General features: G+C 43.8%; 1 protein-coding gene across 4 annotated transcripts in view; it reads left to right on the top strand.

Annotated features, from left to right (window-relative positions):
* Positions 1–15,826, top strand: part of JADE2 (jade family PHD finger 2) — a 350,683-nt gene that overhangs the window by 212,636 nt on the left and 122,221 nt on the right. For all 4 annotated transcript variants that reach the window (XM_044280921.1, XM_044280922.1, XM_044280920.1 and 1 more), the window contains one exon: positions 13,342–13,511. In XM_044280921.1, coding sequence (XP_044136856.1) covers positions 13,342–13,511 — 170 coding nt within the window. The remainder of the gene's footprint in view (positions 1–13,341; positions 13,512–15,826) is intronic.

The following is a 15,826-nucleotide window of genomic DNA, read 5'->3' as shown; positions in this document are numbered from 1 at the left end:
TTTGTGTATATCACATCAACTAAAATTAGACTGCCCCTACCTCAGCAAATTAAAAATATATTTTCATAGCATAGCTGCAAAAATTGTCCAGCAGGCAAATTCTTCAAATTGGTTTCAGATTTTAGTGCTATGGTATTTGCAGAATCTCATATATTCTTTTTTTTTTTTCCACTTTCTTTATTTAAAGATCCAGTATTGACAATCAGTTTAAAAACAAACAAACATAGAAATCTTTACACTTTTTCAAACAAAGTCCCCACCCATTCCCTCTCTCTGCCTTTCTATGATGCATTCTCTGGGGAAGGCTGGGGGGAAAAAGGAGAAGCTCTAGGGATTCCAATCTCCCCAGATTCTAAACCCTTTTTTCTTTGCTTATACACTATATATTCATATCTCTTATTCTTATTTGTCAGGTTTAACCATGCCTTCACACTGGGGGCGTCCCGCGCAAACCAAAAACGAGCTACTAAGAGTCTAGCCAGGAACATTATCTTGAAGATTTTTTTTTATATTGCTGACATCCCATTGTGTTAGTGAGCACTTCTAATTTGCCGAGATAATCCATCCCACCTCACAGGTGTGGCATATCAAGGCGCTGAATAGACAGCATGAATATTGCACAGGTGTGCATTAGACTGCCCACAATAAAAGGCCACTCTGAAATGTGCAGTTTGATCACACAGCACAATGCCACAGATGTCGCAATGTTTGAGGGAGCGTGCAATTGGCATGCTCTGTGGAACGCAGGCGACTATCACATGATGCAGAAGTAAAACAGTGGGGACAGCGGCAGCACTGCCCCATAGTTGGAAATGCCCGATCAAAGGAATGTACATTCCAGCTGAGGGGACAAGGCGTCGATGACTGATGCCAGTTAGTACACAACAACAATTTAAAGAAAGTGGAATTTAATGCAAGATCCCCCCAAGTACGTTCAACCGCACATAAGGGAAAGTGGAGCCCTATTGGGTAAAGACATTTTAACATGACAAATACAATACAAAACTAACGTTGCAGAAACATATTCCTGTAGCAAAGATACAACTATTACTGTAATGATATAAGATCAATGATATGATGATGCTGGAACTAATGATACGCTATACTTTCACACAAGCGCTTAGATGAAACGGCTGTAATTTAGTTGCTCATTCAGACCAAGCTATAGTTTTGAGATAGTAAATCCAGTGGTCTTCTTTCTAGAGAATTATGCAGTCCTAGTTGCCAACTCTACAGGGGGTTATGACCTTATCAATACCCATGAATGATAGCTTTGCCCTGCCCTGATAGTGGCATATAACATGTTGGGCTACTGGTGTATCCCTTCCATTGGCAATATTATTCAAATGTTCTCCTATTCTCCTCTGGTCTCGTGTTATTGTCTATTTGATAAGGCACCAGATATTCTGTGCCTACAAGCTTGTATAATATAAAATTGGTTCAGCAAGAAAAATATTGCTGTTCGCATATCATTTGTACACAGCATTAGCACTTCTGAATAAAAGATGGTACTTTATCCAAACTTTCTATTCAGTTGTCTTCTGAATGTTACTGCTTCCGTGAAGTATCTATTTAAACTTTAGTACATGTCTGATTATGTTGGCTTGCTAGGGTGGCCACTGGCTTCACCCAAAAAAAACAGACCTCGCCGGCCATGCCCCCAAACCGATAAACCACGTCCACCTCTGTGAAGCCACACCCCACCTCCGTGAAGTCACTCCCCCCAAAAATGGGGAGAGGAGAGGGAAGTTTCTGAGGGGAAGGTGAGTTGGGGGCAGCCGGGGGGCTTCTCTCCCCCTCAGTCAGCCACAGGGAGTCATGTCTGCGGCTCTAGTGATTGACCTGGGGTGAGAGAAGCCTCAGTTGCTTCAGCACAATGCTGCTGTCTGAGCGTGAGCTACTGAAGGGTGAACATCCCTGTGTCCGTCCAGGCCCTGCGTCAGACGGAGGACAGGGAGCCAGAAAACCAGACTGTCCGGCCTAAAACTGGATGTCTGGCCACACTATGGCTTACATATTGTCTATTTTTCTTCCCCCAACATATTTAGAGAATTCTCTTTATGTGAATGCACATGTCAGAAAAACACAATAATTAGGAGGTGACACAGAAATAAAATGGCACGTACGTCAGTTTATCCTCGTGTCGTAGTCTTTTCTACACCTGCTGACTGTCTCTGTGAAAGCTGTTGCCTATAACTGTGAAGACTAAATCATAAAGTGTATTAACAATGAATGCATTTTGATATAGACATATTAACAATAGATGACTTGTCATTGTGTAATCTAACAGGAGAATCATTTCTTTTAAATAAAAAGCCGCTTCTTGGAAGTGACGTGCAGTACTTTTCATGTTGCTGAATGTGGTTTTGATTAGTGTTTGTCATTCTCGAGGAATAACTACCTGAACACCACCGGGCCAGCTTCTCTGATTCCCCGTGATCAGCTCTTATTGGCAGGGGAAATTAATAATCAAATGTATAGTAGTACAAAGCTATACTGTTAGTTAATCCTTAAATGTCCACAATGTGTTTTTTTGTGTGGGGAAATAAACAGGGTGAGTCAAAAGTAAGAACACCCTTTTTATTTTAGAAACAAAATGGAAAATTAAATATCTGAATACCCCAGCAAATAATGGGTGAGGGGGCCTATCTTTTAGGCTATGTCCGGAACATGGCCGCCAAATTGGATCAAGGGCAAATTTTGCTGCAATCAAAATAAAAAAGAGTGTCTTGAGAATTTTAACTCTATTATATTTACTCAGATCATCTCAGAATCTTGGTACGTTGGCACCAGTGTTCAATTTTCTTTGAAGTGCTGTGGAATTTTTATTTGTATAGATAGATAGATAGATAGATAGATAGATAGATAGATAGACGTTTGAGCCCTTGACTAGGGCCTCATTGTGCTGGGCTGAAACATTGCTTGGGGAATAAACTTGGTCCTTCAAACTATTCACCTCACTTTGGAGTGCTGTATTCTATTTTGGATTTGACAGCGGACCCCCTAGCCTGTGGTCCCAGAGGATTGAAACTGGATCTCTAGAGTGAATGTGCATCTGTTTTCTCTTGCTTTTGTAAATAGATAGACCCCAGGAGTAAGCAGCACTGAACATGAGCTCCTGAGTTTTTATCAGTTTATACCTTGTAATGAACAAATTTTAAGACCAGAAAAAATCTGAGAAATATCAACTCCATGGAATACAGAAGTGAGCAGGACTAACACTCTTCATGAAAAAGGAAAAACTTATGGATTTTAAAGGATAAAACACAAATTTTGGTTAGAGGACAGACTGCAAACAACAAGCATCATCATCATCCAAGAACTGAGCAACCACAGGTAAGAGCTCCTGCTCCAACACCAAACCCCCACAACCTCACTAGAAACTGCTAGAGACCAAGCTCCTTAGAAATAAGGATATCATTTAAGAAATGGAAAACCACATTTTGGAACAAGGAATGTCCGGCAGTGTAGATGAGGAAAAGACACAAGCCTCAGCCAGCAGGGGTCAGACATCACTGAGATAACATACTCAGAAGGTCTGAGGAGCACCCAAGCAAGGAAAGCTGTAAAAGATGCCACCATTAGACAGAGTCCAGAGACCCTCTTTGCTGATTTCACTTATAAGGAACCACAAAGGAGAAAAACAGACTGTAGTGTTCTTCACTGAGAAGCTGTCTGCCTGGCACACAGCCTTCTGCAGACATTATATTAACCTATCAAAGTACTGCATCAACAGGGGCTGACAGATCAGGATAAAGGAAACAGGGGATGAGGAGGACACTGTACTCGCCATAAATCTGTACAACACCAGCACCATCATGATATAAGGCAATGAGGACAACTTAACAGAAAAACCAGAGACAACCCCCAAAGACCAACCAGAGGCTTTAAGTGAGGATGCTTTCCACCCAACACCTGGCTTTCTCAGAGACAGTTTATCTCAATTAGAAAGATAATTTGTTCTATTGGAGGAAAAACTTCAAAGAAACCGAAGTGACAAAAATGACAAAGCACTTAATTAAATACACAAACTCAAATGTGAATTTACAGCAGTTCTGGGAAAAAATGCAATGTAAACTGGATGTCCTACAACAAGAAAATAGAAAGCTATAACAAGAGATAACAGATCTAAAGACGCAGATACAGAATCAGGAAGGGGGGTCAGGGAAAAGCACAGACACCATGACCACCAGCGTCTAGAACTTTATACCAAAGATCCGTAACACATTAACAACACCAGGAATGAATGTAACCACACCAACCAATGGCGGATTGCTACACGCGGAGACAGAGCCAACAATTATTAGTACCCCAAGCACAAACCAACATGAAGATCCAATAACAGGACCGAACAGCACCCAGGAAACCTTCACCAAACAGCAATCGGCCCCTAAGCCCCAATGTCCGGATACAGTACTAATCATAGACTCCAATGGGAAATACCTGAACATGAGGCGGCTTTTCCCAAAAGAAAGGGTTAGAAAAATGAATTGTGCAACGATCGAACAAGTTACAGCAGTTATCAACGATCCACAGTTCACCAATCCAACCAATATCATCATACATATGGGTACAAACAACCTTCACCACCATCAGCAGCAGATCGCGGAACGGCTGACCCAGCTGGCAAACAGTGCACAACAGGAGTTCGCGGCCAGTAAAGTAATAGTGTCATCCCTGCTGCCCAGAAAGGATGTGCCCAATGATACCATACAAACCATTAACATTGAACTAGCAGCTAAGATCAGCTCTGTGCCAAACATCACCCTGGCACAACACCCCGCCTTCAACAGCTATGTGACAGCAAACACCTCAATAAGTAAGGAAGTCTCCTGGCCAAAGAAATTAAGGACATTGTACTAAACAGAACCCACTGGCCTAGACCCTACACAGGCCTATTTGGAGACAACAGGGAAAGTCCACCGACAACACAAAGACCTCAACTATCAAACGCCACACGACAAGCAGGAAACAAGGCCCTGTACCCCAATGCGGGCCACCAGAAGAAAAAAATCATGGAGGAAACCACCCGCTTCACATAGAGAAATACAGAGCAGAGACCTAGACGAGATAAAAAAAACCTGCTCAGAACTTTATGTAAAACATTCAAGTGACTGGACAACACAAGCCTTATCTATCATACCAGAACCAGTCAGACCCCCAGCTCATCCTATGAAACCCGCTCATTACAAGGTATAAGGACCCGCTATGACATTCTTTATAATCAGCAGCTGGAACATCCAAGGTCTGAACGCGTCAGCCTTTGGATGTAAAGTAAATGATCCACACTTCACCTAGAGTTTGAGAAACATCGACATTCCTTCTAGAAACATAGACTGAGGCAGAGAGCGAGTCCCTGGCACCCACTGGATATAGGGAAATCTCTGCCCCGGGCCTGGATAATAAAGCTACCAAACTTGGCCGCTGTTTGGGAGGAATACTAGTGTGGTATAAAGTGGAGCTCCATGAGCAGATCAGACCAGTGAAACAGGGAAACAGTCATATCTGGATCAGAATAGACTGCTCCATCCTCACCTTCTAGTCCGACACCTACCTCTGTGCGGCCTACATACCACCACCTGAGTTCCCCTACTACTACCCAGAATGCTTTGAGATTCTGAAGATCGCTGACTATAAAACCCTGGGCAAAGTCCTTATCATAGGAGACCTCAATGCCAGAACAGGCAGGGAAAGAGACTACCTGACCACAGATGGACACATCTATATATATGGAGCACAGACTGACAGCGACAGCTCAGTACACACAGAGAGGAGCAGTTACGACAGCACGGTAAATGAAAGTGCCAATTTTTTTTTTAATCCTTTGCTGAAGCCTAGGACTCCACATCCTTAACGGTCGCACCAAGACTCTTTAGGAAGGACTACATTAAACTCCCATGTGGGTAGCATGGACTACGCCAACACAGACATGGACCCCACAAACATTGGGGCCTTCATAGTCGGCCCACAATTGCACTTGTCTGATCACAACCAAACATCCCTATATATTAAGTCCACAAACAAACCACTAGGACAAATACATCAGCAGCCGGTGCTCTTCACACTACCTCTATCTTATAAGTGGTCCAAGACATCGACTCAGAAATATAAAGAGGTGCATGATAAACCAGAAATCCAAGAGATGCTCTACTACTTCAACAAGGTGTTTGAGATAAACCCAGAAGGAGTCAACCAAGCTGTTAGAGGTCTTAATAATATATTTTACACCATGGCAGAAATGGCAGACCTGAAAAAGTATAGCCACCTGAAGCAAATAGAAGATAACCCCAACGCTTGGTTTGATGGACAGTGCAGAGCTGTACGGAAGACCTTGAGATCAGCCTCAAATAAAAAGTATAGAGATCCCAACAACACCAACCTGCGGGAAGTCTACGACACAATGCAGAGGCAAAACCCTCCTCAGAAGGAAAAAGCAAGAATATACCTTTAACCAAACTTACACAGTTTATAGATGCCCTCCAAGATAACTCCTTCTGGGAACTATGGAACCACCTGGGCACAAATGAGAAGAAAAACAACCTCCATATTCAAAACGGCAACATCTGGCTCCAGTATTTCATTGACCCCTACAGAGACATCCCAAAAGAAGAACGTAACCCAGACCAGGAACAAATGAGCTAAAAACTGAAGAGCATGGAAGAGATACTTAAAGATTTCCAAAACCCGCTAGACTCCCCCATAACACTGCAGGAGATATCAGAGAAAATATCAACCATAAGAGGTAAGAAAGCCAGCAGCACAGATGGCATCCCACCCGAAATGATTAAGTACAGCCCACCAGCAATACAGGCAGTCACAGCAAAACTGTACAACATTGTGCTAAGCGCTGGCTACTTCCCCCAAGCTTGGAACCAAGGTGTCATAACCTCAATATACAAGAGCGGGGACAGGTATGACCCGGCCAACAACCGAGAGATATGTGTCAGCAGTGGGGAAACTATTTAACAGTATCCTGAACCAGAGAATCCTCGGCTTTCTCACCCAGCACAACGTACTCCGTAAAAGCCAAGCTGTGTTCATGCTAAACCACCGCACCACAGAACACGTCTACACCCTGCACCGTCTCATCCAGAGCCATGTCCACAATACAAAGCAGGGAGATGTACACTTGTTTCATGGACTTCAAAAAGGCCTTTGACTCGGTGTAGCACCCAGGATTGCTCCTGAAGCTTTTGCAGAGCGGAATAGGAGGTAAGACATACAACATCATCAAAAGCTCCAACACCAAGAATCTATGCAGCGTGAAGGTAAATGGGAAAAGAACGGCTTACTTCCAGCAGAGCCGAGGAGTCAGACAGGGCTGCAGCCTCAGTCCAACTCTCTTTAATATTTACATCAACGAGCTGGCAGCGGCTCTGGAGTCCTCCTCAACACCAGGTCTCATCCTCCATGACACTGAGGTAAAATTTCTCCGTTATGCGGATGATCTTCTTCTACTATCACCAACTGAGAAAGGTCTCCAAGACCAGCTGGCCCTTCCCATCAATTTAAAAAAGACCCTCATACAGCCACCAACAGGTACACCTACCTGGGCCTGATAATTGACCAAACCGGGAGCTTCAAATCAGCCATTAAGGATCTGAAAGACAAAGCATGCAAGACCTTCTACAACATCAGAAGATGACTGTACCAACTCAAAGCACCCTTGAAGGTCAGGCTTAAAATCTTTGACTCCATCATTGCACCAATCCTCCTGTATGGCAGTAAAGTCTGGGGCCTTCACATGTACCCCGACTAGTCAAGATGGGATTCCAGCCCAACATAAATATTCCACCTGGAATTCTGTAAGCATCTCCTCCAGGTCCATCAGAGCATGTCTAACAGTGCCTGCCGAGGGGAGCTGGGCAGATTCCCTCTACACTTTACAATTTATAAGAGGGCGCTATCATTCTGGGGCCATCTACATGGTAGTAGTGAAGGCTCACATCATCATAAAGCCTTGCTACACCAAGGGATCAAAGACAAGGCAAAGACCCCAAGTCAACTTAATGAAACCCAGCCCGACCAGATAATCACCCCACACCACCTCACAAATGCCGGGATCAGGAACACGGTAAACAAGAGACAAGAGGAATACGTCAGTGAATGGAGGAAGGAGGTGAGAGCATCCCTGAAGCTGACGGTGTACTAGAGCCTGCAGAGAGACTACAAACTGGTCCCATACCTGGAGAAACTAGGGAACCCCAGAGACCGTAAAATCCTGAGCCGCTACAGACTGAGCGCCCACAGCCTGGCCATAGACAGATATGAGACAGATAGATAGGAGATAGATAGACAGATAGGACATAGACAGAGAGATAGATAAAGTTTTTAGAGATTTTAAATGGTCCAAGATGTCAGCCCCAATTATATGGAGACCATAAACAGCACAGACATCCATGAGATGCTCCATAACTTCCATAGTAAAGTGTATAGGCTGAACCCAGAAGGAGTAAATCTTGCGGTAAGGGACCATAAGTCATATCAAATAAGCTTTATTGGCAGGACTAAATACATTTTAGCATTGTCAAAGCAAGTGGGAAATAATTGGGTAGGTTTGGGGGTGGGGACACGTCCAGGGTGGGGATAAAGGAGTCCATGGTTTATCAGGCTCCTCTCAGTCTATGGCAGGCAGTAATATATTGTGCTGCTATGGCTGCTGTGTTCTCCACTTCCCCCAGCAGTATGGAGAGTCTTTCTTCCTCCTCCATGGAGGTGAAGTCTGGGCAGAGACCAGACAGTCTCCTGAAGTTAGTCTCCCTCATTGCTGAGTATTTGGGGCACCGCAGCAGGAAATGAGCCTCATCCTCCACGGCCTCCTGGTCGCACTGCTGGCACAGTCTGCTCTCCCTATGCATGTACCTCTGTCAGTGACGCCCAGATTTAATGATCAGTCTATGGGCGCTCAGTCTGTACCGGCTCAGGATCTGTCGGTCTCTTGGATTGGGAAGTTTCTCCAGACATGGGGCCAATTTGTACTCCCTCTGCAGGCTCTGGTATACTGTCAGCTTCTGTGAAGTTCGTATTTTGTTCCTCCAGACGCTAATATACTGTTCTTTTCTCTTGTGTATTGTAATAACTTTAATAATATACTTTACACCATGGTGGATGTGTTTGACCTCAAAAGATGCAACAAAAGGCCAAAAAAGCAACAACACAACAGTTGGTTCGACCGGGAGAGTAAAGATATAAGGAAGGCGCTAAGAATGGCCTCAAATAGGAAACGCCAAGATCCGAACAACACCAATCTGAGGAAAGCCTACAACAACATACAAAGGCAATAAAAAAAACATTCTTAAAAAGCAAGGCAACATCTCAACCAAGCTCCTCCAAGTTCAAGACGCTCTCCAGGACAACTCCTTCTGGGAACTATGGAAGCATATGGACAAAACGAGCAAGAACACCAACCTCCACATCCAAAACGGCAATATCTGGCTCCAGTACTTCAAGGATCTTTCCAAAGACGTCTCAAGAGAGGACCAAAGCCCAGAACAAAAATAAATCTCGAAAAAGCTGAAGGATATGGAGGAAAAGAAAATTAAGATTTCAAAAACCCTCTAGACATACCGATCACACTGCAGGAGATAACAGAGAGGATCTCTGTGATAAAGAGTATAAAAGCTAGTGGCCCAGATGAGATACAGCCCACCAGGTATCCTGACAGCTTTAGTAAAACTCTACAATGTGCCGACTACTTTCCCCCAGAGCTGGACAGGTACGACCCAGCCAACTATAGAGGGATATACATCAGCAGCCACCTGGGGAAACTCCTTAGCAGTATCCTGAATAAGAGGATCCTCAGCTTCCTCACCCAGCACAACTTCCTCAGCAGAAGCCAAGCAGGCTTCATGCCAAACTACCGCACTATGGACCACATCTACACCCTGCAGAGCCTCATCAAGAGCCATGTCCACAATACAAAGCATGGAAAGATCTATGCCTGCTTTGTGGACTTTAAGAAGGTCTTTGACAGTGTGGCACCCAGTCCTATTCCTGAAACTTCTCGAAAGTGGAATAGGAGGAAAAACATAAGCTGTCATCAGAAGTTCCTAAACTGAGAACATGCAGCGTTAAGATAAATGGCAGGAGAACGGCTTATTCCCGGCAGAGCCGAGGACTCAGACATGGCTGCAGCCTCAGGTCAGCCCTCTTTAACATCTATATCAATGAGCTGGCGGTGGCTCTGGAGTCCTCCTCAGCACCTGGTCTCACCCTCTATGACACCGAGGTGAAATGTCTCCTTTATGCAGATGATCTTCTGGTACTATCCCCAACTGAAAACGGTCTCCAAGATAACCAGAAAATCCTGGAGAAGTTCAGTAACACGTGGGCACTGCCCATCAATCCAAAAAAAATCAACATCATAGTGTTCCAGAAAAGAAACTGGAAAGCAGCCGGGCGTTCTCCCTTCCTGCTAAACAACTGTCCACTTTCAGAAACTGACAGCTACACCTACCTGGGCCTAGAAATCAGCCGATCGGGGAGTTTTAAGAAAGCCATGGAAACACTGAAAGACAAGGCGAGTAAAACCTTCTATCCCATCAGAAGGTGTCTTTATTTTCTTAAAATATTGGCTTAAATCCTTGACACCATCATCGCCCCAATCCTCCTGTATGGCAGCAAAATCTGGGGCCCAGACACATACCCAGACTGGGCAAAGTGGGACTCCAGGTCCACAGGAGCACCTCAAACAGTGCCTGTCGAGCAGAACTTGGCAGATTCACAGTTAACTTTGCTGTCCAGAAGAGGTGCTATCATTCATAACCCATCTGCATAGCAGCAGTCTGAGCTACGATTCCAAAGCCTTGCTACACCAAAAAGCCCAAAAAAGACAAAGCACCCAGCAACAAGTCACCCAAGCCCAGCCTGCCCAAGCCACCAATCAGTACAGCCTGGCAAAGGGGGAAATCCACAGGATGATACCCAAGGAAAAAGAGGAGTATATCAGCTTCTGGAGGAATGACATACGAACATCACAGAAGCTGACAGTATACCAGAGCCTGCAGACTGAGTACAAACTGGCCCCATATCTGGAGAAACTCTCCAACCCCAGAGACCGACAGATCCTGACCAGTACAGACTGAGCGCCCACAGCCTGCTCATTGAATCCGGGCGTCACCGACACAGGTACATGCCATGGGAGAGCAGACTGTTCCAGCAGTGTGACCAGTAGGGCATAGAGGATAAGGCTCATTTCCTACTACGGTGCCCCAAATACTCAGCAGTGAGGGATTCTCACTTCAGGAGACTGATTTCTGCCCAAACTTCACCTCCATGGAGGAGGAAGTGATACTCTCCGTACTGCTGGGGAAAGAGGCGAACACAGCGGCCACAGCAGCACAATATATTACTGCCTGCCGTGGACTGAGAGGGGTCTGATATACAGTACCATGGACTCCTATTTCCCCACCCTGGATTTGTCCCCATTCCCCAACCCTACCCAATTATTTCCCACTTGCTTTGGCAATGCTAAAATGTATTTAGTCCTGCCAATAAAGCTTATTTGAGTTGATAGATAGATAGATAGATATGAGGAGAGATAGAGATAGATAGATATGAGGATAGATAGACCTATCATGAGAATAGGCCATTAATTGTAAAGAAGTAAATAAGTGTACGACTCCTTTAAAGGGGTTATCCATGAAACGAATATTGATGACCTTTCCTCAGGATAGGTCATTAATATCAGATCAGCGGGGGTCTAACTTCTGGGACCCCCCTCCGATCAGCTGTTAGAAGAGGCCAGGCGCTCAGTGAGCGCCGTGGCCTCTTCCTAGGTTACTGACGTCACCCTACATTGATCACGTGACCTAGTTGCAGTTCAATGTATTTCAAGTCAATGGGACTGAGCTGCAATACCAAGCACAATGTACGGCACTGTGCTTGGTAAGGCATTATGGTCAGTCTCATAGACTTTGAAAGTAGCAGCGTGTATGTAAGACTTTCACTCCATTCAAACTAGGGAACATGGCACCCTTGTTTTCATAATTGGCAAAGGTCCCAAGGATCAGTCATATATTTTGTGTTCTCTTCTGGGAAGACTTACCACAATATTTTGGAATGTGTCTGTGGAAATTTGTGCCCATTCAGCCTAAGTCCTCAATCACACGGCCATAATATCATCTCAGAGGGGCTGTGTGCTGTTCACATCTGTTAATCCGTTCTGTGGCCCCACAAAAAGATAGAACATGCCCTATTCTTGTCTGTTTTACAGTCAAGAATAGGACTTTTCTCTAGACGGGAGAAAAACTGGTGGCATGCTCACATCTGGGCTTTGCAGATACACGATTTGCATGAGGCCTAAAGAGCATTTGTACAGCCAGACATTGTTAGATCAGAAGGTCTAGTTCATAAACGAAGCTCCAATTCATCCCAAGTGTTTTAACAGGGGTAGAGTTTAGGGTTCTGTGCAAGCCACTCATGCTGGAACAAAAAAGGGCCTTCCACAAACTGTTCCCACAAAGATGAAAGGAAACAATTGTCCAAATTAACCTTAACCTTCACTAGAACTAAGGGGCCTAGACCAAACATATCGAAATATGACTCACGATTTACCTCACTCGAGTCCAGCCAGTGTTTGATGGTGTTGATATCTCCTGATGTTCAGTTCTTGTGCTGACATCACTTCAGAGACAGTTTGAAACTCAATTAGTGAGTTGTGCAAACAGAGGATAGTCAGATTCTGTGTTACACACCTTAGCTCTCTGTGGCGTCTCTCGATGCAGTTTGCATAGTCTACCATTTTGTGTCTGAGCTGTTATTACTCCTAGCTGCCACTTCCTTACAATAAGGGTGCATTCACACAACCATATGTATTTTGCAGTCTGCAAATCGCGTATACGGAAAATACGAATGATATCCATGTGACGTCCATGTTGTGTCTGTCTTTTGCCGGATCCATTGACTTCAATGGGTCTATGGTCTGCATTTGGGCCAGAAATAGGACATGTTCTAATGTTTGTGGAACAAACCAATGGATGTGGAAAGCACACAGAAGATACTGGTGAACATTTAAGAAGACTGCATTTCTAACACCAGTTTTATGGATTGTTTTACTATTGTGTGTTATATATTCAGATGATAGAATCGTGATCAGTAGTATGAAATCTTTTGGTTCTCATACAGTTTTGTTCCATTGGTTGTGACAAGCATAACATTTTTTTTCAATCTGAAACTTTTATCTGCATTGTTTGAGTGCTCATATAAAGCGGTCTTACAGTCAACATGTATTTGCTGTGTACACTTATATACTTTATCATTTTTTTTTTTATATACTTAAAGCAGCATGAAACCAGATAAAGAATAGTATTGAGCCATTACCTTTTTTTTATCTTGGCTTAGGTTGTTCGAAACACAGGAGGAAATTTCACCATCAACAGTAGAAGATTCATTTCCTGAAATAGAGCCTCCAAGGGGCTTCCAGACTCTGACACAGAGATCCTGCAGATATGACCTGGATGAGGTGGACACATACTGGTTGGAACTTGTTAACACAGAGTTCAGAAAAATGGGTATGTATAGTTGAGATCCTCAAAATAAAGTGTTGACACCTGCTCTCCGTTGAGAAAGTGTGGTGCCCCTGGTAGGTGAATGTTCACAATATCATATAGCTAGTACCACGGCACTTATCAGTTTATATTATACACAGAGTTTTATTGATGCATATAGTCGCAATAAATCTGGACAAATGTGAATATGTGTTTGCCAGAAAGACTCATTACTGTTGGATGTTTCGGTCATAAGACCTTCTTCAGCACAATGAATCTATACACAGACAAAAAATATATAGTAAAAATACTGTAAGGATAAACATAAATATGCAAAAAAACAAGCAGCATTTTGCCCGATAATGAGCAATAGCTTGATCATCGGGCAGTCCAAATGCTGCTAAAAAAAATTGTTTGCAGACGGCAGATCATGGTGTCTAATAATGATCTGCCGCCGGCAAACCACTCATGTGATCCTATCTATGCATGTGGTCAATGTGTGTATGAACCTATGTATGTGGTCGGTGTGCATGTGATCTATTTATGTATGTTGTCAGTGTGTGTATGAGCCTGTCTATGTATGTGTTCAGTGTGTGTATGATCATGTCTATGTATGTGTTCAGTGTGTGTATGATCATGTCTATTTATGTGGTCAGTGTGTGTATGATCCCATCTATGTACAGTACAAACCAAAAGTTTGGACACACCTTCTCATTCAAAGAGTTTACTTTATTTTCATGACTATGAAAATTGTAGATTCACACTGAAGGCATCAAAACTATGAATTAACACATGTGGAATTATATACATAACAAAAAAGTGTGAAACAACTGAAAATATGTCATATTCTAGGTTCTTCAAAGTAGCCACCTTTTGCTTTGATTACTGCTTTGCACACTCTTGGCATTCTCTTCATGAGCTTCAAGAGGTAGTCACCCGAAATGGTCTTCACTTCACAAGTGTGCCCTGTCAGGTTTAATAAGTGGGATTTCTTGCCTTATAAATGGGGTTGGGACCATCAGTTGCGTTGTGGAGAAGTCAGGTGGATACACAGCTGATAGTCCTACTGAATAGACTGTTAGAATTTGTATTATGGCAAGAAAAAAGCAGCTAAGTAAAGAAAAACGAGTGGCCATCATTACTTTAAGAAAGTGTCCCCAAGTGCAGTCACAAAAACCATCAAGCGCTACAAAGAAACTGGCTCACATGCGGACCGCCCCAGGAAAGGAAGACCAAGAGTCACCTCTGCTGCGGAGGATAAGTTTATCCAAGTCACCAGCCTCAGAAATCGCAGGTTAACAGCAGCTCAGATTAGAGACCAGGTCAATTCCACACAGAGTTCTAGCAGCAGACACATCTCTAGAACAACTGTTAAGAGGAGACTGTGTGAATCAGGCCTTCATGGTAGAATATCTGATAGGAAATCACTGCTAAGGACAGGCAACAAGCAGAAGAGACTTGTTTGGGCTAAAGAACACAAGGAATGGACATTAGACCAGTGGAAATCTGTGCTTCGGTCTGATGAGTCCAAATTTGAGATCTTTGGTTCCAACCACCATGTCTTTGTGTGACGCAGAAAAGGTGAACGGATGGACTCTACATGCCTGGTTCCCACAGTGAAGCATGGAGGAGGAGGTGTGATGGTGTGGGGGCGCTTTGCTGGTGACACTGTTGGGGATTTATTCAAAATTGAAGGCATACTGAACCAGCATGGCTACCACAGCATCTTGCAGCGGCATGCTATTCCATCCGGTTTGCGTTTAGTTGGGCCATCATTTATTTTTCAACAGGACAATGACCCCAAACACACCTCCAGGCTGTGTAAGGGCTATTTGACCATGAAGGAGAGTGATGGGGTGCTGCGCCAGATGACCTGGCCTCCACAGTCACCGGACCTGAACCCAATCGAGATGGTTTGGGGTGAGCTGGACCGCAGAGTGAAGGCAAAAGGGCCAACAAGTGCAAAGCATCTCTGGGAACTCCTTCAAGACTGTTGGAAGGCCATTTCAGGTGACTACCTCTTGAAACTCATCAAGAGAATGCCAAAAGTGTGCAAAGCAGTAATCAAAGGAAAAGGTGGCTACTTTGAAGAACCTAGAATATGACATATTTTCAGTTGTTTCACACTTTTTTTGTTATGTATAGAATTCCACATGTGTTAATTCATAGTTTTGATGCCTTCAGTGTGAATCTACAATTTTCATAGTCATGAAAATAAAGTAAACTTTTTGAATGAGAAGGTGTGTCCAAACTTTTGGACTGTACTGTATGTGGTCAGTGTGTGTATGATCTTGTCTATGTATGTAGTCAGTGTTTGTATGAGCCTATGTATGTGGTCA

Source organism: Bufo gargarizans, chromosome 2 (assembly GCF_014858855.1).
Source record: "Bufo gargarizans isolate SCDJY-AF-19 chromosome 2, ASM1485885v1, whole genome shotgun sequence".
In the NCBI taxonomy this organism is placed as follows: domain Eukaryota; kingdom Metazoa; phylum Chordata; class Amphibia; order Anura; family Bufonidae; genus Bufo; species Bufo gargarizans.
Note: the sequence above shows the minus strand (reverse complement) of the source record. Positions and strands in the feature narration are given on the sequence as shown.